The sequence below is a fragment of the Sprattus sprattus genome (assembly GCF_963457725.1).
Source record: "Sprattus sprattus genome assembly, chromosome: 4".
NCBI classification, from domain to species: Eukaryota; Metazoa; Chordata; class Actinopteri; order Clupeiformes; family Clupeidae; genus Sprattus; species Sprattus sprattus.
This window is the reverse complement of record NC_137923.1, coordinates 38,771,103-38,791,212: the sequence shown is the minus strand read 5'-3', so window position 1 is coordinate 38,791,212 and position 20,110 is coordinate 38,771,103. Positions and strand designations below refer to the sequence as shown.

The 20,110-nt window shown below is 42.5% G+C and overlaps 2 protein-coding genes across 7 annotated transcripts in view; both read left to right on the top strand.

Annotated features, from left to right (window-relative positions):
- The first annotated feature begins 81 nt into the window (after nt 1-81).
- LOC308363958 (uncharacterized protein) lies at nt 82-3,543 on the top strand. The gene is made up of 5 exons (XM_080836881.1): nt 82-94; nt 1,116-1,257; nt 1,397-1,512; nt 1,773-1,916; nt 2,246-3,543. Exons 2-5 carry the CDS (start codon nt 1,137-1,139, stop codon nt 2,984-2,986), a joined length of 1,122 nt encoding a protein of 373 aa, XP_080693007.1. The 5' UTR covers nt 82-94; nt 1,116-1,136; the 3' UTR covers nt 2,987-3,543.
- A 663-nt stretch (nt 3,544-4,206) lies between these two features.
- The window catches only part of kmt2ba (lysine (K)-specific methyltransferase 2Ba), a 51,420-nt gene continuing 35,516 nt past the window's right edge, over nt 4,207-20,110 (top strand). For 3 of the 6 annotated variants that reach the window (XM_080837457.1, XM_080837456.1, XM_080837452.1), the window contains exons 1-7: nt 4,207-4,520; nt 11,286-11,355; nt 16,590-18,329; nt 18,504-18,697; nt 18,971-19,078; nt 19,318-19,483; nt 19,706-19,898. In XM_080837457.1, coding sequence (XP_080693583.1) covers nt 4,218-4,520; nt 11,286-11,355; nt 16,590-18,329; nt 18,504-18,697; nt 18,971-19,078; nt 19,318-19,483; nt 19,706-19,898 — 2,774 coding nt within the window. In that variant the 5' untranslated portion in view covers nt 4,207-4,217. The remainder of the gene's footprint in view (nt 4,521-11,285; nt 11,356-16,589; nt 18,330-18,503; nt 18,698-18,970; nt 19,079-19,317; nt 19,484-19,705; nt 19,899-20,110) is intronic. The other 3 variants (XM_080837454.1, XM_080837455.1, XM_080837453.1) reach the window with 3 other exon arrangements.

Sequence of the window (20,110 nt, the reverse complement as noted above, 5' to 3'; positions counted from 1 at the left end):
ATTTTTTTGAGCTGGCCTGCGCCAAATAGGCTCTCACGTCACGTGTCAGGGGTTCACGTTCAGGGTGTGCTTAATTTCATTGGACGCTTGAAAGGTAAGCAGCGACTGGTATTTTGTTTACTAAATCTATGGTCCCGTTTCAAATTTAAATGTATTAATGTTATGATACAAACATGAACTGTAACGTGTTTTATCTTGTATAAGCTGAAGATTATGAGGAATACGAAACTCATTTTGAAATACCCATCGCTCATGTTTGGAATCAATCACTTGTTTTGTTAGTCCTGTTACTAGATAATGTTAGCTAATAGAGGACGACGTTAGCTATCTGAAGTTTTAATGCACACTCAATTAAGCTAACTTGAGCTGTTTTGATATATCTGTGCTGTGTGATTGCCGGTTGGAAGGCTATTTCAGTTGCTTTACACAGATCACAGTATTTGGACAGAATAAAAATGCACCAGGGTAGATAACGTTAACGGAATCGCTAGGCACAAAGGACATTAGCTTCCAGCAGTCGGTTATTACAAGCTAGCATTACCTACCCAGTGTTTACTCTAGCGACCATGCAGAAAGCTAGCTAACCAGCATTCCAAGATCCCTCTAATGATGCTTCACGTGCAGAAACTTTTCAATGTAGCTGATTGCTCACCAATGTAAATGTTAAATGTTTTATTTTGTAACGCAATAATGCCTCCTAGTGCTCGTCAGCAGAGAGCGAAATCCATACATCGTAGCTAACTAGCTAACATTAGCATTGCGCAGGCGAAACAAACGTCAACTTCAGCGTCGTGGTTTGAAGGACTTGCAGTGCTTTTGCACAAGCTTTGGCATGTTATTTCAATATATCTGCGGCATATTTTTGGTTGAGGTCTCAGTTGTTTTGCAACGGCAAAGTAGCTATCGAACACTACTTTAATGTTACTGAAGAGACTTGAAATGATCAATAGTCACTTTATCCATTTAGCTAGTTGGTTTTAGAATAATCGCTCTATTCATAACTGTAACTCCTTACATTGCAGTCTTTAAACACATCAAACTTGGTACGGGTGGGGTGTGGTATCCACAATGTACTCAAACACTGCCCTAATGAAACTCCCGCCCTCTACTTTTAGTCCCATTGGGCCAGTGATCGAATGGCCTCGGACGTGAAAATGGAGCTTGAAATGTTGAACGTGGATCACGTTGTGGTGGGAGAGAGTTTGGTTACCCCTGTGGCAGTGGCAGCGCCAAAGCCAGCCATAAACCAGCAGCCCTGTAAGCAATTACTACATGAACAACGTATTTGCAGCCACTTAAACTTCATTGAATCAGTAGTCGATTCAATTGACATACTTTTCATAGTCTTTTCAATACGTGGCCTTTCATTTTGTCTCTATTTTGCGTCCTTTTCTAGATCAACATGACAGCCTTCAGTGTTTTCAGTGCTTCATCACTTTCTGTAACTCTAAAGCTAAGGAGAGACATATGAGGAAAAGCCACAGAGAGGAGTACAAACAGCAGCTCCAACAGGTGACCAGCACTCCCAGAGGACAATAGAATTACATTGTAATAAAACAATTAGCCTGATTGACTGAAATGACATCTAAATGCGTCATACATTTGGTTATGGGTCGTGATGTGTGTTGTGCCTGTGAGTTGTGTATATTGTAAAAGCTACTGGACGTCCTAAAATTTCCCTCAGGATTAATAAACTATCCATCTATCTATCTATCTATCAATATATCAATCTATCTAGCTATCTGGTAATTTGTAATCATTCCTTCCTTCAGACGGACACACTCTTCACCTGTTATGTGTGTGATCGCACCTTCCCTGCCTCAGAGGAGCTGACACAGCACCAAGCCACCCACAGCACAGAGGACAAGCCCTTTCGTTGCCCCCACTGTCAGGGCAGCTTCGCCACCTTTTCTGAGGTGAGGTGAACCAGCCTATGTCCAATCTGCATGTGACATGTTAGTCCATCACCATGAGATTACTTTTAAGTGTATTGTAACGGGACGCCCTCTTTGTCATCACAAGAGCTGCACAATGTTCATAGTGTTAGTGGCTGATTAGAGCTCAACTTAGTTTCAGAGAATTACTTTATATTTTTTTGTAGCAGCTATCAAAATGTGTTACCAGTTAGGTAAACTATTCTAAAAACAGGTATTGCTCAGAGCATCTTTAAAGCTTATTCCTTGACTTTTCCTCATTCCTTCCACCCCCGTCAAGATGCCGTTCTCACTTGTTCTTTCCCCTCCAGCTTACAGACCACCGCCGAAACCTGTGCTCTGAGCGCCAATGTGTTTGTAAGGACTGTGGTATGCTATTCCGTGGCCCGGCTAAACTGCGCACACATCGCCTGATCCGACACCCTGCCCCGGATGCACCTCCACCCGATGACGGCTTCACCCATCGTTGCCCCAAGTGCCAGCAAGGCTTCGAGACAGAGGCTGAACTCTTGCAACACCAGGAGGAACATGCAGGCGATGAGCACTGCAACGGCAAGCCCCCTCCACGCAAGCGTGGCAGACCTCCCAAACAGCAGGAGGAACCGGTTCCTGAGGCAGAGAATGGAGTGAAGAAAGAGGCAGAGGAGGTGTTGGTGACGCAGCCGTCAGAAGGTGGGGAGAATTCGGCAGAAGTGAGTACGGTAAAACGTCGGGGACGACCTCCGAAACAGCAACAGCAGCAGAAGCCGGAGTTGAAGATCCCTTGCCCAATGGAAGAGTGCAAGGCCGTGTGCAGCAGTGTGGCACAGCTCCGCGCCCACAAGAAAGAGGCACATGCACGACCGCCCCCACCACGAAAGGCCCATGCCTGCAGTGAGTGTGAGGAGAGCTACGGACGCGCCGAGCAGCTGCGGGCCCACATGGCACGTGCCCACGGGTCCGACCGGCACACCTGCCCCACTTGTGGCAAAAGCTTTGGTCGAGAGAGCAACCTCAAGGCCCACCAGCAGATCCACAGTGAGGGTAAAGGGGGAGACGAAGGCAAGGGGTAGATGGCAACACAGGCATGAACAGTGGTCTGGGTTAATGGGTTTTAAAATAGGGTGAGATTGACAGAGTGTAGGGATTGAATAGGATGGGATTTGAGGACATCACAGTGTTGCCATTAAGCCCGACTTGGAGCAGACGAGCTTGAATAGGTTCTAGAAGTCATTTTAAAGTTGTTTTTATTAATGTTCAATAATTATGGGTTACTGCAAATACAAACATATACATCATCTGTACATACAAATATCAATTGTTAAAATCAAATCACAGCTTTCATTATTTTGCTACTCTGTTTAGGTCCTTTCTGCTGATTAAATGTGGTTTGGTATGTTTAAAACATAGTTAGAAGTTTGGTTTGCCTTTGAACGGGAGTTTGAACAAGGGGTTTTCATTGGTGCTTCAGATTATGCATAGGGTGTGTTCAGAGTCCATCTGACCTCTCCTTCATGTTAGTTTGTCTATTTAGAGGAATGAACATTTCAACTCGGTCCCTTTTATAATTTTTTTTCCTACATTTTAAATGGGAAAGAGATGGTTATGTTTTGTTTTCAAATAACACATTGTGGTTGTGATGAAGTGTCCTTTTCTGTCCAGAAACTGATGTACTGAAATAAAAATTCATATTACAACTTCACTTCCTTTGATTCACTTAACTGTTGTGTTTTGAGGAACATAAATCAATATTATTTTATTGAAAATAACAGTTCTCTATTTTGCAGATAAGGTTAAGATTTAACTAAACTTTGATGCAAGGTGGTTCTCAACTAAGGGGGTGTTCCAGGATGCAGTTCTTGGAAAATCCCTTAACTTTTTAAAAGAAAACGTTTCAAAACGTACTTAATTTAAACTAGCTTACTACAAATAGTTCTACTATGCTAATGGTGCTGTTGTTACTACTATTAATACTACCACTATACAACACTCACCAGACTGATCTTAATGCTATATTGGGTCTTCTTTAAGAATAAAATGATTAAATCATTCTTAATCTCGGCAAAAAAATTAAAATAATAATTCACAGGTCTAAGGACTTCTAATACCATCTCCATCTTAAAAGTTGTGAATCTACCAACTGGCAAAGTATGCCGATATTCAGGCAATTCAATCAATGAGTCATAATTAGAAACAGAAACTCGATTTCCCACGGTGCTTTGCGCGCGGACTATCTCGCGCCTTTCCATCTTGTTTCACCCACCCCGATACACTTCTCCAGCGCAGTTGTTGTGGTAGTTAATAATGGCGGCAGTGGGAGGTGGATTGTCAGCCTCTGCTGTACTTACTGGCATTAACACTTCAACCACAGCTCGCTGTCGCTTTCCTGCTCGACCATGCACATCTCGCAGCCAAGTGCGATCAGAAAAGCGTTTGCGAATTGGTCGACTGGAGATTGGAAATGGAAAGACTGCCTCAAAGGGCCCGAGGCCCGTCAACATTGGACTTACGTTGCAAGAGGACCCGTCACTAGTGCGCTTACTTCGGATTGCAGAGAAACACAAGCGCAAGAGAGAGGCGGGTTTCGACTCAAGCGGGAGTGAGGAGGTTAGTTGCTAAAGGCTTGCTAACTATCCAGCTATATAGAGTTGTATCATTAACTTGGCATACGACAGATCTTTTTGGTTTGAAAGAACGTCTGAAATGAACGTTAGACAATGACGCAGTAATGCTACAGCGCTTCAGCTGTGTAATATAATCTAGTTCCTTAACACTCATGTCATTTTCCAAATGTTGTAGCTAACGTTAGCTTGCATAAAGCTAGTGAGTTTTAGTTTCTGAAAGCTTGCTAGCATACCCTAAGCGGCCGCAACGTTGGCGTTACGTTTGCATTATTGTTGGTAGTGGGAAGTAAGTTAGAAGTTCTTCGATCTTTGTTAAAATACCATTTTGTGAGAGGTGTGTGTGCCTCAGTCATTGGCTTGTATACTCTGGCGGGGCATTTGCGCGCTGCTAATACTGACTAACGTTAATGGTACCCGTCACCAGCATTGAGGCGAGCATCATCTTCTATCGTAGACGGCTAAAGATGTGTACGGTCGGTTGTACTTATGATGTATTGTTTTGTCAGTGTGGTATAACCCTCCTCTGCCGTTACTGTTCAGTCAATTTGTGCAGTCTGTGTCTGCATTGCCACGTCCTTTACTATGTATTACTGCTTGTTCCGCCTTAATTGTCAGGAAACTTTTCATGAGATGGAGGAGGACACGACAGCTTGGCCGTAACGTAGGTTGCATGCATAGATGCATACCACCCGCGTGCAAAGCTTTGCAACATCACCTGTCGCGCGCTAATACACGTTAATAAGTTACGGAGTTAGCTCGACAACATTAGCTAGATAGCTTGCATGCTACGTGACACCAGAGAAGTTGACGATACCTCATCTGACGGGATGCGAAACGTGTTGTCACGAGCCCACACTATCTGTGCATGGCTTACTTTTGCATATTTGGAATGTATATAGCCATCTTGGCAATAGCATTACATAGATTCATGTAGACATTTTAGAAGGAAAGTTACTGAACTATTAGTCAGTTACCGAACGTTAGCTTGCCAAGTTGCATTTCCAGAGTGCACACAAAGCCTAACATAACTCAATAATTTCGCTTCTAGTTTGGCACTCTAGTATAACTTAAACACTGTAGTAAAATGTGATGTCTTTGTTGGTCATCTGAAGATCAGAGGGTAAGTTAATGTGACGTTAGCTACGGGTTTCGAGTTCTGACCTCGTTTATGTTAACTGTGAGCTGGATTCGAAAGACTCGAGAGATAACGTTTGTTCACTTTTAGACAAATGTAGTTTTGGTTTACGTTTACTCCATTAGTTTGACTCCATAACTGAGCACCGATTTACTTCTGAATACTTACTCTCGCTGTTCTCACGGTGTACTCCCCTGCCCTGTTATCGGTGAAAGATGAATCCTGTGAGGATGCGCCTCTCCATGGATGACACCTGCTATGTTGATCACATGATGTAATGTTAACTTCTATGCACAGCTTTTGTCTCTTAAACAAATAAACCACTACTGCGTTCTTGCTTTTGAACTGTAATTCGTGGCAGTATGACTTTTGGGAACAGTTGGTTCTGTCCATTGAGCCTCTGACCTGAGATGCTGCACTGTACAGTGTGACATCAGTATTTAGGCTATGAATGGACTGATGCAACAACACAGACTAAGCTGTAATATATACTTGTTAAGAACCTACGTATGTTGCTTGCTCATAGAAGCGTCCACTCTACTCCTAGTTCTGCAAAACAAGGTTACTTCTGACTGGCCTGTAGTTTTGTCCGATGCTTTCCTTGTCACTAGTCTTCCTTCTGTGCTCGTGGTATTTATCAGAAGCTGACCCAGTTGCCATCAACGTCTCACCTTCAATTGAATACAACAGAGGTGAAGGGTGTTTCTTTTGCTGTTCACTCTCAACATGCAATTGGTGAGTAGAAGAGGTGGATGAGACTAAACTGGCATCAGGGAGATTTTGTAGGGAAAGCCCGAAATACATTTCATAAAACTATTTTTGTTGCTGCTACTGTTGTTAAATGTGCTACACGACCACTTGGATTTTGTACTAGTTTGTGAGTGTATGATTGTGTTGTGGTTTAGGATTACTCTGTATTCCCGAATGTGAGGGGAGAGCATGTTGAGGAACATAAGTGTGTCTGCTTCAGTGTAATGGTTAATGTTGCATTAGGCTATCTATCTACTACCTTTAAGTAAACTGGTGAGGAAGAATTATCTCTGTTTGTAACAAACACAACATGCAGTGGTAGTGCTGCAAGTCAGACCGCATGACGGGAGAGGCTTCGCCTGTCCTTTGAAAACAGCAGATGGCAATCTCTTCCCCTATGGGCAGCCCCTCAGCTCGGCAAGCTGAGTGTTGGCCTGGCAGAAACCTAAAGTGAGGAGATGCTGGGGTTAGCTGTGAATATCAAGCATGCTCATATATGGTGCATTATTATCTCTGTGGGCTGAATGCACACAGCATTGCTTAACTGGAAGGACGGGAGAAAATGCAGGTATAGCAGGGCGTGTTACCCTATCAAAGATTTTTGCAAAAGTTTTTGTGTCTTGATAGATGACCATGTTAGGTTAGTAGCAGAACTGTGACCCCTACTGGATTGCTTGAGGAAATGCCAAAGGGAACATGATCCTCTCTTTCCAACCCTAAACCCTAAGTGAAGCCATCTCTTTGGCCAGTTAGAGTGACCTAAAGCTGTTGCTGTTCTCGCCCAACGCCTGTTGTGTGAGTGTGTGTTTACACCCCTCCCATCTGGCATTGTCCTCGCTCTCTCTTTCTGAGCATCTGCCCATCAGTACCAAACACACTCATTCAGAGGCTGTGTCATCTGTGTATTGAGTTCCTGCGCCTGTAGTCATAGTTGCTGGTCGCGTGCCGAAAAACGATGGGCGTAGCCATTTTGGCAGTAATCGTGTCAGTTATCTGGCAGGCACTGACTGGCTGTCACGGCTTCAGTTGACTGTCATTTAGCCGTTGGGAGTGATAAACCTATGTATGAAATTCAAAAAATATAAATTAAGGTTGAAAATCACAGCCCCTTAGGTTGGGTACGTTCAAAAACACAAACTAGCAAGTTACAGATGCACTGCAGTAGCTACCCAAGATAATAAACAAACATGCTAACGTGACACTGCCGTACCTAGTCAAGCTAATAAACAAACAATGCTAACGTGACACTGTCTATCAAACTGGGATCATTTAATACCTACCCTTGCAGTGATGATGCCGAAGTTTTTGGATGCAAGACTCCACAGTCGAAGTTGTGTTACGAAGCCGGACTGACACCATTTATAAGACTCCAAGCCTTTGTATGCTCTGAGGGAGTCCCCAGTGTAAACTGAGGGAAAATTGAGCAGATAGCTGTGGATGTCAGCGTAGCGCAAGTCAGGTAAATATTCTTCGTTGTAGGATGTTATGCTCTTGAAAAGCACCCCAGGAGCGTTATATGGGTCGCTTAAATGTAATCTCTGTAATTTTGGCATCATCACTGCAAGGGTAAGTATTAAATTATCCCAGTTTGATAGACAGTGTCACGTTAGCATTGTTTGTTTATTAGCTTGACTAGGTACGGCAGTGTCACGTTAGCATGTTTGTTTATTATCTTGGGTAGCTACTGCAGTGCATCTGTAACTTGCTAGTTTGTGTTTTTGAACGTACCCAACCTAAGTGGCTGTCATTTTCAACCTTAATTTATATTTTATTTATTATTATTATTATTTATATACGTATATTCGCTCGGTAGGAACTCTTGAAGGCTGGCGCCGGTCGTCATGTTTACTGCCAAAATGGCGTCCGACAACGAAAAGTCACGTGACGCAGGAGCTCAATATCCTGTGAAACTTAGGCTTCAGATCCTATGTCCAGGGCTCGAAATTGGCACCCGCCAAGCGCCAATGTCGTGTAGATTTTTGGGCTGGCGACTAAATTGTCTCCGATGCTCCGCCACTTGGCGAGTGACATTGCGGAGCAAATCTCCCGACTATTGCGCCCGTCATGGTTAAAAATAGCTTGCAACGCCAACACGAACGGGAGAAGTGAAAGGGTAATATAAAGTTCTTAGAATTTGAATACAACAATTACAAATTGCACGCGAATACAATGTTCTAATATTTTGCCAGCGAATACAAACTTCTAATACTTTGAGCTTATAAAGTTCTAATATTTTGAGCACGAATCAAAAGTTGAAACCGACTTAGTTGACCTCACGCAAGTTAACGCAGTTAAACGAAAGCTAAAATAATGTGCCGATTCATTGCCGTTGCATCACCTCAAGAAAAGGTGCAGAGAACATCTAGGGAGGAAGAAACAACAGCCACAACAGCAGCTACAGCTACACCAAGAGCATGTTGCAGTAGGTGGCTCATTACAAATAATGGGGAGCCGAAATACGTTGACGGTTGTAGTTTAAGCTTAGTAGAAGAGCAATGGCTGAATAAGCTTATCGCCAACCAGTGGGCTCTCGCACGCCCCCTTCAGTGAAGCAGAGGTACTGTTTGCCTTCCCTCTGTTTTTTCAATGCGGTTTTTTTGTCAGATCAGTAAGACTATATTATAATAAGCTTTTGAATATCTATGCTGTAGTGTTAGTTGGACAATATGTATCTATCATATAGGTGTCATTTAAAAGCTTAATTTAGATTTTTTTTTTTTAGTAGACCTAATGCAGCGCTTCTTATGAGGTTAAATGAATTCATCTGAAGTACATTTTTAATAGCAAACTCCTGAATGTGCTTTTTAAAAAAAGGTCATGCAAAAGTAAATTACATAATTAACGTATCGTAAAGGAGGGCCTTTTAGGATTCCCGGGTACAGCATGATACAGCATGTGTTGCGGCTGTCACCAGCCAATTGGGCAATATTGGTTGATTTCTTTTAATCCATTCTGAGAGTGATTAACGATGATATTAAAATCATAGGTGAAGATTGTTTATATCAAACAATGTCAGAGTAGGTCTGAAATGGCAGGTTTAATTTTGGCTGGTAAAAAATATAATTGGCTGGTGAATTTTTTAAGTTAATTTCGAGCCCTGCCTATGTCTATTTCATCAAGGTTTGGCACGGGTGGCAGTTCCCTCATTTTTTTTTTGGGTAACCTTGATAAGGTTAAAAACAAGATATTCATCCGTATCGCAACCTTAGGGATATTCATTAAAAAAATTGTGAAATGGAGATTTAAAATAATACAAATATTGCCCTCTGAAGTTGATGCAACATAATACATGGTCAGGTTGCTCTCTGTGTTTATTCGACACAAAATTGGATAGTTGTGGTAAATGTCATGTAATTGGTAATCAGCATAGTGTGCAGGTTTAGCTTAACAAAGGTGGCAGGGAATTTCCAGGGAATGTGTACCTAACTTGTGATGTTAGTCACTCTGCATAAAAGTGTCTTCTAAAAGAGTAACAGTAATTAGGCATAAGAACAGAGAGGATGAGGAGAGTGGAACAGTCACAAAGTAAATATTTTTTCATTGTAATTTGTGTGTTCGTCTGTAAAAGTACACATGCCTGTGACCCCCAATTAATTTACAAGATGGTTAGGTTTTACCAACATGCATAACCAAGATTGCAATTTGATTTGGATTTGGGGCAGCAGTAAAAGCTGAGGACACTCACAGTCCTTCTTGAACTCTGCAGTAGGTTTGTGTGGCTAGACAATTCTCAAACAAACTCGTTTACAATGGTACCGATTGGTTTAGTTTAGGTGTCCCTTGCCAATTGTTACTTTGGTGCTGTGCTGTAGCCAATGCAATTATGGGCAGAATGGTGATGCGTTTTCTGATCCAAGCTAAGGATAATCTTCTGATTGATCCAGGGATTTGTGTCCCCCTCTCATTCCATGGTGCTGTGGTTCAGCAAAGTGTGTGGAATAAGGAGGACCAGGCTATAGTCTGATGAGCAACAGGCAACTCTATTACTTTTAATTATTACTACAAAATGGACCGATTTTGTCCAGTATGATATCTATCCTACTAAATCTCTAAAGTCTAAAAGTTGATTGTAGTGGAGATCCAATCTCTAAGATCTTGCTTGCTGTAATATTTGTATGTGTTTTGTGCATCTCTGTCTGCTTCGTTGATAGATTAAATCAGTAATTATGTTTTGTAAAGCATTAATCTCTACAGTTAGGCAAATAGATATGAATATTTCTGGAATGCCGCAATTCACAGTACCATCACATCAGGGAGCTTCTGCAGTGCTGAAATGTAGGCTACAGATATTAGCCTAATGGGGTCAAAGACTTACGCCATATAATGCGAATGAACACATACATACACTCTTACCTACACCCATCTATCAGTGTCCATCCATACAATAAATGCATACATATATACATACAAGCATCCATACATACGTGCATCCATCCCATATTTGCATATGCATATATCTTTGAACCTATTGTATTTCTGCAATTTCACCAAGAGCTGACAGTGCAGTGTTGTTATAACCATAAATAGTCAGTCAATACCATTGTCCTTGTAAAGGCAAGGGATCTATTTCAGACAGTTGACCCAGGGTAAATGTAATCCAAGGGTTTGATGTTTAGGCCTGTTTTATAGGAAAGCCTGAAAAGGTTGGCAATTCCTCTGCAGATGTTGATGGTGGCACAACGTTTTGACACGTAACAAATTATTTTGGAATCCAGAGAGTGTTCTGCGGCACAGAGAAAACTTGTGTTCTATCTGCACTTCCAGGACACACTTCCAAGCTGGTTTTTGTGTGTGTGTGTTTGTGTGTGTGGAAGATCTGAATGTGAACTCTCTTTTTATCCCCCTCTCATCTCATCTCTTCAGGAGGACAGTTTTGCTGGCTTTGGAGCAGATGGTGGTAGATCTCTTCGCTCCACACGCAGTCTCTCACAAAGTGAGTACATTAGTAAACATGTGATAAGTGGCGGATAACCCTGTTCTGTTTGAAGTCTTTATCCCACTGTGTGATGGTGAGTTACTCACCCCGTGCATGAACTTGAAACGTTTTCCCTTCCGATTAATAAACTGACAATAGAAACAACAATTTGATAAGTACCTTAAAATAAGTGAAATGTTTAGGCATGCACCAGTAGAGCTGGGCGGTATGACGTATTTACCGTGCAACGGTAGAAATGTGTCTACCGGGAGAGATTTGGCCATACCGTTTCAACCGCGGTATCCATCCTCTTGTTTTGAAATTCTGACTTACGTTACTTCCGGACTACTAGCGGAAAGATATGAATGCGCTCTATGCACAAAACCCGTCATTACTTTTTCCCAGCAGTGAAAATCATAACATTACAGACGTGCAAACGTTGGGGTGGCCCATTCAAATCAACTGATTTTTTTTTTTATATTCTAAAGAGCAGTATAATACGAGAGCCTGTACAATTTTTAAGCACATGACCTGCCTACTTGTTGAGTAGTCCTCGACTGTTGGGAAAAATACGGTCTGGAAAGTGTATATAAGTAGTTAAAGATGCACCTTTTCGATAGTTTAGATTTAAATTCAGTATTTCAAAGTGAAGGAGCTGTGGGAGCAGAAGAACAGGAACGTCTAGTAGCGTCTAGCAGCGATTATTTTCGACATATAGCATGTATATGTCGATGGTGATTATAGCTTAACTTTCTAGATTCTTAGTAACATGGAGACAAAACGTATTGGAACTCCACGTAGATCCTAAACCCTTGAAATCGGTTTAAAATCGGTTGAGAAATGTAAACGCTAATGTGCTTTTTATCCAGAAAAAACGCAGCTCCATCGTTTACTAGCGTTTGTTTACAGGACAGTCTTCACCTAACCAATATGCCGGCGACGTAGGACGTTGCACCAATGGGTTGAAGTGGTCAATGGGGCGTATGTGTAATGGCCAACTTTCTTAATGTTTTTATTTTTATATGTGGCCATATAAGAAAAAAATGTCCTTGTCATTTTTGCGTTAACATATGAACAAACATTGAAAAGAAAGTGTTTAACACTTGATGTATCTTCTGCAAGTACATTAAAGAACCACTGAAAGCCACATAAGCACTGAAACTAAATGCCACTACATGCACTTTGTTTTAATCTTACTATTTAAAGATTCAATGGAAACATTCAGTACAAAGTAGGCCTATACTGGCCACTATTGCTTAGGCCAATAGCTTATTGAGGCAGTATTGTTTCTGCAACTTAGTGTTCATAAGGGTCAATAAATAGCCTGTGGACAAATTTAGCCACCGCTGAAATGTCCTCAAACTCAAATCTGGTCACCCTACGTATAATATACCGTGATATATACTCCAACCGTGATATAAAATTACAAATACCGTGATAGAAGATTTTGCCATATCGCCCACCCCATGCACCAGTAGGACATTAGCTGAACTATTCACGGGAGGAAGTCCATTGTAAACAAACTTCACCAAGGTCCAAGTATAATTCTCTTATTTTGTGGCAGGCCCTGTCATTTGGAAGTATATTGTATATGAAATTCCATCAAAGGAGAGAGCCTACATCTCCGCTAGCGCGCATGTAAACGGAGAGTTGGAGAATACTCCACATTTTTTTTTTTTATAACACAGACTAAGCCTTTAGATTTCAAGGACAATGGAATGTAGTTTGTGAAATGGAGCTACAATTTGATAATCTACTACTATCTGTCTCTATTGGATGAATACGTTTAAATATTTGGATGGTTATGCAGTGTAATTTGTGCCAAAATTAGTTTGGATGGGTATGGAATGTAATTTGTATCAAAATGTACGTTTGCACATGTAGCCCTATAGTGTAAACGGAAAATAATGTGGAGATTTTTTGTAATGTAGTTTCCTTTGGCTTTCTCTTGTGTGTTGTCTTGGTGTTGATGCGTGATGGGAAGGGGTGTTAAAAGCAACCCTCTATATATGAATGGGTCAAGGCCATTTGGCCATCTATTGATACCTTTTGATAGTACAATGACGAGGACAAATGTTAGTGGGACATTTATTTGTTCATATGAACTAAATGATTTAGAGATTTTTTTTCTTGTTGCATATCCTAGACCTTAGAGAAACAGTTGTGATTGTGATACAGTTCAGTCAGCAGTCAGTTTTTGCACATAGTAAAAAGTAAAAATAAAAAAAAATGCTTTTCACAGTATGACCATTTTGTAGGGATTTTAGAGGAAAATACAAATATGACATTTATACTAATTACATATTACTGTACCAAAACCTGTACAGAATTCAAACAAATAATTGTGACTTTGGAACCACTGTTTAAAGTTATTTATGTATAGCATACATTTTAACCTCCTGGGGGTTAATCCCTTTACCACACCAGTCAATTGCACGCTCTAAAAGTAGTGGTGGATACTCCTGTTTTTTTGGAAGTCTTTCAGGGTTCGTACGGTCATGAAAAACCTGGAAAAGTCATGGAAATTTTAAAAGGTTATTTCTAGGCCTGGACAAGTGCTTGAAAAATATAAAATATAAAATCCCAAAAGTTTTGGAAAAGTCATGGATATTTGTTATATTCATATTTTCAAAGTTATTTACGCTGGGTTTTTAATAATAAATATGCTTTTAAAATGTAAAAGAAATACGCTAAAAATATAAGCAGGCATACATTCTCATACTTACTGAAAAGTTTGGTGGCCATAGCAACAGTAACTCAAGGAAGCGGAGGGATAATGCCAGGGAAGTGTAGATTTAACTATGCTTGGCTACAAATGGAAAAGTACATGTCTTGGGTTAAAACAGACGAAGACCCGGGACGAGCAAAATGTAGGTATTGTGGTGGCAAAACATTCGACATTTCAAACATGGGAGAGGCGGCATTAACCATTAAGCCATGCCAAAGGAAGCCAACAGAGCGCTGCTTCTAGCGAAGCTACAGCAACCCTATCACCGGCTTTCTAACCACAGCAGGCGTCGATAACTGATTCTGTAACGAAGAATGAAGTGCTAACTGCGAAGGTAATGTGGGCAATTGCATTATTTTTTTAAAGCATCCTGAAGATGCCAGCCTGCTCTCTTGACGAATGTTCCCCCATAGCCAGATTGCAACACAATTGCGTCATTCCATGCCAAACGTCAAAAGTTAAGAAAATCTCCCCACTCCACCATCTCAGACTTGGCTGAAAAAAGTTCATATACGTCTTCAAAGGTAAAGTCTGAAAAATTAGCTCTCTACTCCCGATAGTTTTGTCACATAAAAATGTTTTAGCAACTAAGTTATTTTCAGACGCTTTTTTAGCAGCGCTTTCTGAAGAGCCATTTTTTTTAATTGCTGTAACTAGAAAGTATTTAAGCTAGCTCCTTCAAACTTAATACGCTTTAAATCAGCTACCATTACTTGAATATGGAGTTCCAAGTGTATGGCTTGGGTATATCATAGTATAGGGGTGCTCGAAAATTTTACTCCACGCTCTGTGGCAGAATCTTTGAATGTTTTTGTAAAGCTCAATGTTAAAGCTAGAGACTTGATATTATACACTGACCCTTGTATGTGCTCTGTATACAAAACTGTCCTTATGTGATGAATGGTCTGGAAGATATTAAAGCTTGAAAATGGATGAAAACCCATTTTGTGCAAGTTCTGGCATGCTAAAGCAAAAAGAAATGACAGCATCTACCAACATGAAACTAACAGTTTTGGAAAGATTAGATATTTGTTCTTAACATATCAAAAATCTGTGATTGTGTTCTGCATCATTTTCTCAAAATTAGTTTTTTTTTAAATTTGGGATTTTTGTACACGCCCAGCATTTAATGGCCTATGGAAGCATTTTCAAATGCTAACAAAATGCACTAAGTTTATGACACAGAGCTTAAACTGCATTTTTTTGTATACTGTCTGCTTTGGAATTCTCGTTGTTAGTTTAAATACTGCATTTTATCACGTTTACACCGAGATAAAAAAAAAATAAAAAAAAATTGGTCATGGAAATTTGGTTTAAAGTCATGGAAAAGTCATGGAATTTTTTTTAATTTTTTTTTACACAGATGTTGGTTGGGTACATTAACCCCAATACCAAATTGTAGGGGTACAACGGATCAAAAAACTCACGGTTCGGATCGTTCCTCGGATCAGAGTCACGGATCGGATAATTTTTCGGATCAGCAAAAAAAAAAAAAAAATAGACAAGACAAATAAACATGTTTTGTCTTTTTGTTTATTAACACTTGTGATTGCTTTAGCCCGGTCTGATTGTGGAGGAAGGGGCTGCTTAAATGGCGCGGTGATGAGCGGTTGTTGAGCCGCTTTCGGTTTCACTCCTGTCAGTGAAACACCGGGGTGATGTCGCTGTAAATGCGTGGCCATGCTCGATGTGTTTCCACTGTTGTAGGCTATGGCTTTCTTGTGCCACAGTGCCTACACACCGTCACGGTTTTATCCAACAACCTTCTGAATTCAATTTGACAGGGAAGCCAAAATGCTCCCAAACAGGGGATTTAAATGTGGGGCGTTCAAGTTCTTCTGTTCCTCCGCTCGCCATGACCACGCTGTGTTGCAGGTTTTTCTTTATGTTAGCAATCGCTATGTCAGCTACGTGTTACGTCTGTGTGGTAACCTAGGCGACAGGTTTGTGTGGCAGCGCGAGTATATGGAAACAGACGTAGCACTAGAGGCAGCAGTTATCGTTACAGTAGTCACCGAAGTCTAGCCTACTTTTATTTTCCATGCCCACTGTTCTACATGTTGTACGCTGAGGACAATAAATCACAACGAGCCATAGGACTGTTTGCTTATTGAAAAGGGAACTGTTGCTAAGTAGTAGTGTTAAGTAGCTCTGTCCCTGGAACTAGCAGGAATGGTTACGGCTGTGTGTGGACTGAACATGCGCAAACATTTTTTTTTTTCATAAATCAATCCGCGGATCATGCGTGTGCCGAACCGAAATAGATGATCCAAACGGATCACGGATCAATGATGATCCGTTACACCCCTACCAAATTGCATGGTCTAAAAACAGCCAGTTGTTTGTGAAAAATACTTTTTATTCAGACTTATAATAATAATAATTCTCACAATGCCCCCCATCTAATGCTGCATATAATTCTACATCAAGTATTGCTCTTTGTTTAGATACATGTTGTGTTACATCAGATGGACTCTTATTTTCCATACAGTTGTTTATGCAGATCCTTCTTCTGTTGTCCCAGCAGGCAGTCCTCTGAAGTCAGTGTTGTCACCAGCAGAAAAGCCACCTCCAGCTCCAGACTTGAATGAAGAGAAAGATGCAACGCCATCACAGGGCCCCTCAGTCACAGAGATCAAGCCCCTCTATGGGAAGGTCGTCAAGAGGGGCGAGAAAATCCGCAAAAATGAACCCTCTACTGCGACTGGTGCCAAGACGAGGAACGCATCTAAGCCAAAACTGCTCGTCAAATTTGCCGTCAAAAAGACCACAAAGGAAGTTTCGCCACCAAAAACAGTGAAGGGTCGGCAAGTTTTGAAAGGCAAAGGCCCAGGTGCTGATGGTAGGCAACCAGCCAAAGCCTTAGCTAAAGGCCAGAGGCGTAGGAAATTAGGAAATGCTGTTTTAACAAATGATGAAGTGGAAGAACTGAACACTGAGAGCACCACCCTTCCCGTAGTGCTGAAGGATCCCAAGGCTGAGCTGGCTGGTCCTGCAAAGCCCCTACCTGTTCACAGTGAAGGTCTGTCACAGAAGAAACAAAGCAAAGTTGTGTGGACTCTTACGTTGGTGAAAGGCCAGGGCAAGACGTCTGCTGCAAAGGTGCCCGCGGTGGTTGGTAAAGGCACAGGCCCGATGCTTGGCAAGTTTGTGAAACGAAGACGGCCTGTTCCTCAGGGGGAAGGTTCAGGTGCCTTAGATAGTCCAAACAGTGGGAACAGCCTCCCATCTGCTAGTCCAAGCTCTGAAGGCCAAAGGAGGAATCCTAGTCACTTGCTTTGGATTCCTCAGAAACGCCACAGGACGAAAGACATGGTCAGTAGCTCAGCGGCTGTCTCCCCCAAGCCTGTTGGCAAGCAGAGGAGGGTTTCAAAAGGTGCGGAGAGATCACCTGAGGAGGGTGCGGAGGCAGGATGGGAGGGTGGACATGAACCTTCAGATCAGACTGCTGCATTGTCAGGGGGTCAGATGCGCAGAAGGGCAGCTCACTACAAATTTAAAAAGCGGAGGGCCTTGTTAGGCTATCGTAGGAAGCGAGGCATGCCGACAACAGATCACTCTCCCGAGACCCCAGCGAAGCACAGAAAACCGCGCCAGAGAACTTACGAGCCAATAGAGTCTTTGAATTTGGAGAATCAGCAGATACAGCAGCAGGAGGAGGAGTCTCATGCGCAGGCAAACACTGAACTAACACCTGTGGTCAGCGGGCGTTCCTCCAGAGTCATCAAGACGCCCAAGAGGTTCCTCGACGATGACCGAATGTCCCACCTGCTCCCCAAGAGAGCCCTGAAGAAGAATGGGATTGGCACTTCTCAAAGTCCCGAATTGGAGAGCAAACCGTCGGCCCCCAAGCAAGTTAGACACAGGAGGAAATCTCAAGACCACGAGGACGCTAAAGGAGAAGGCGACGCGGCCAGATTTCAGGAAGACAAATCTACTACCTCAGACGCTCCACGGAGCAAAGGCTCGGTGCTCAGCACGGGTGCAGGCAACCTGAAGTTTTACGAGCGGCTGAAGAAGCTGACCACCTGCCTGGCCCAGAAGAAAGTGCAGAGGACCCTGGCCGGAGCGCAGGGTGACCAGCAGGGCGACACACAGGGCGGCGAAGACTCACCAGGCCCTGTGAAGAAGAGGAGGAAGTCCAAATTGACGATGGAGGACATCCAGTCCCCTGGGGTGGTGAGGAAATTGGCAGTTCACCTAAATGTGGCAGGTGCTACTCTACCTAGTGCAGAGCATGTTGATGCTGCAACAGGGGACAAAGGTATGAATAATCTCATGCATGCTCATGGTGATGCTCATAAACAGCCTAAATATATACTTAAATGAGTACTTGCAGTTTCCGATTGACAGAATTATGTTGAGAACTGTATGAAAATAATTTCTGCCTATGGAGGAAAACCCATGTCTAATCCCCCCCCTCCCCCTCCCCCCGTAGTGGAGGGATCGACCCAGATGGCGAGTGAGGTCCTAACCCAGAGAGATCTTGGTGAGCGTCTACTGGTTGAACAGGAGGGGACGACCCACCGCATCTCTGTGTCAAGCTCCAACAAGAGGATGTTCCACCTGCTCAAGAGGGCCAAGGTTCAGTTAATCAAGATCGACCAGCAAAAACAGCTTAAATCCTCTCAGGTAAATCAATAAAGATTTCCTCTGTGTATTACTTGTGTGCCAGTGTATAGGTACGGTTGTATTATAAAAGTATAGGAGTCTAGTCACATTTGTAGTCATGTGGGATATTTTTCTTTAGCTCTCTTGTCGTCAGATATTGCTTATGTAAATTGCAACTTTAAACTTCACAGATGACTTTGGTATTTGGATGTAATGCATACAACAAGTGTAAGTGTGTATTTGTTGTGCTGGGTATTGCATGTGTGAGCACTGACTGAGTAGCCTTTCCTGCAGCAGCTTCCTGGTTCAGTCCAGCTGGGAGAAGCCACTGAAACGACAGGGCTAAAGAGGAGACGAAGGAGAAGGATGGTGAGGGCCCCAAACAAGGACCTTGCCTCTAAGGTGTGTGTGTGTGTGTGTGTGTCTGTGTGTGTGTAAGAGTTCTGATCTATATCAGTTGGGTCTAAAAGCATTTACACGATTGAAGTTGCAATTACTATGTTACATTTTTGTATTATTGCTTCAGTTTATTATTAGTAATTTGTGCTCTGTTTGTAGTGCAAGTAATATGTAGTAAGATCATGTATGCTTGCCTCCTTCTTGTATATGTGTAATATGTGTTATATTTATGAATTATGCAGCTGCAGCAGCAGCAACTGCTCACTGGGCCCCGGATCAAACATGTGTGTCGAGCGGCAGCCGTGGCCCTGGGCCAGCCTCGCGCCATGATACCCGATGACATCCCACGCCTCAGCGCCCTTCCCATGCATGAGCGCGAGGGCATTGCCCCCTCTCCCACTGCGGAAGGTATGTCGCAGCAAAAATGCTTTAAATCCAGCATGTTTTTAGATGACCAAAAAACTGCTTTGTGCTGAAATCTCTGGATTAAACCTCCCAAAATGCACTTAATCCTTAGATTGTTTGAGATAGCCCTGGTTGTAACTGCCTGTCTTTTCCCTCATTCTCTATCCCTGCTTTCTTCGGTTTTACTCTTCTCCTCCCCCCATGCCTCTCTTTGATTGGTTCTAGCAGATGTGGGTGAGGTATCTGACAATGAGAGCGTCTTCTCCGACACCTTGGAGCGGCGCGGTCGAAAGGGAGTCCGGTCACGCCGCTGCTTGCGCTGCCCGGGCTGCCTCAAAGAGGACGACTGCAGCCGTTGCGCTCACTGCCTGGACAAGCCCAAGTTCGGTGGCCCCAACACGAAGAGGCAGTGCTGCATGTGAGTCATGGCCTAACAAACTAATCCACACCCCCCCCAGCCCTCCTCTTCCAGAAAATGAGTTGCTTCTTTGTGTCCTTTCTTGGTTGCACTAGTGTAACTGTAATTTGCTTTTATGGCTACTGTGTTTGATTTTGAGCTGAAATCACATTCCCTTCTGCCACTTGCAGTTGTCGTATTAAACTTAAATCATTGCACTGTTTATGTCCCTT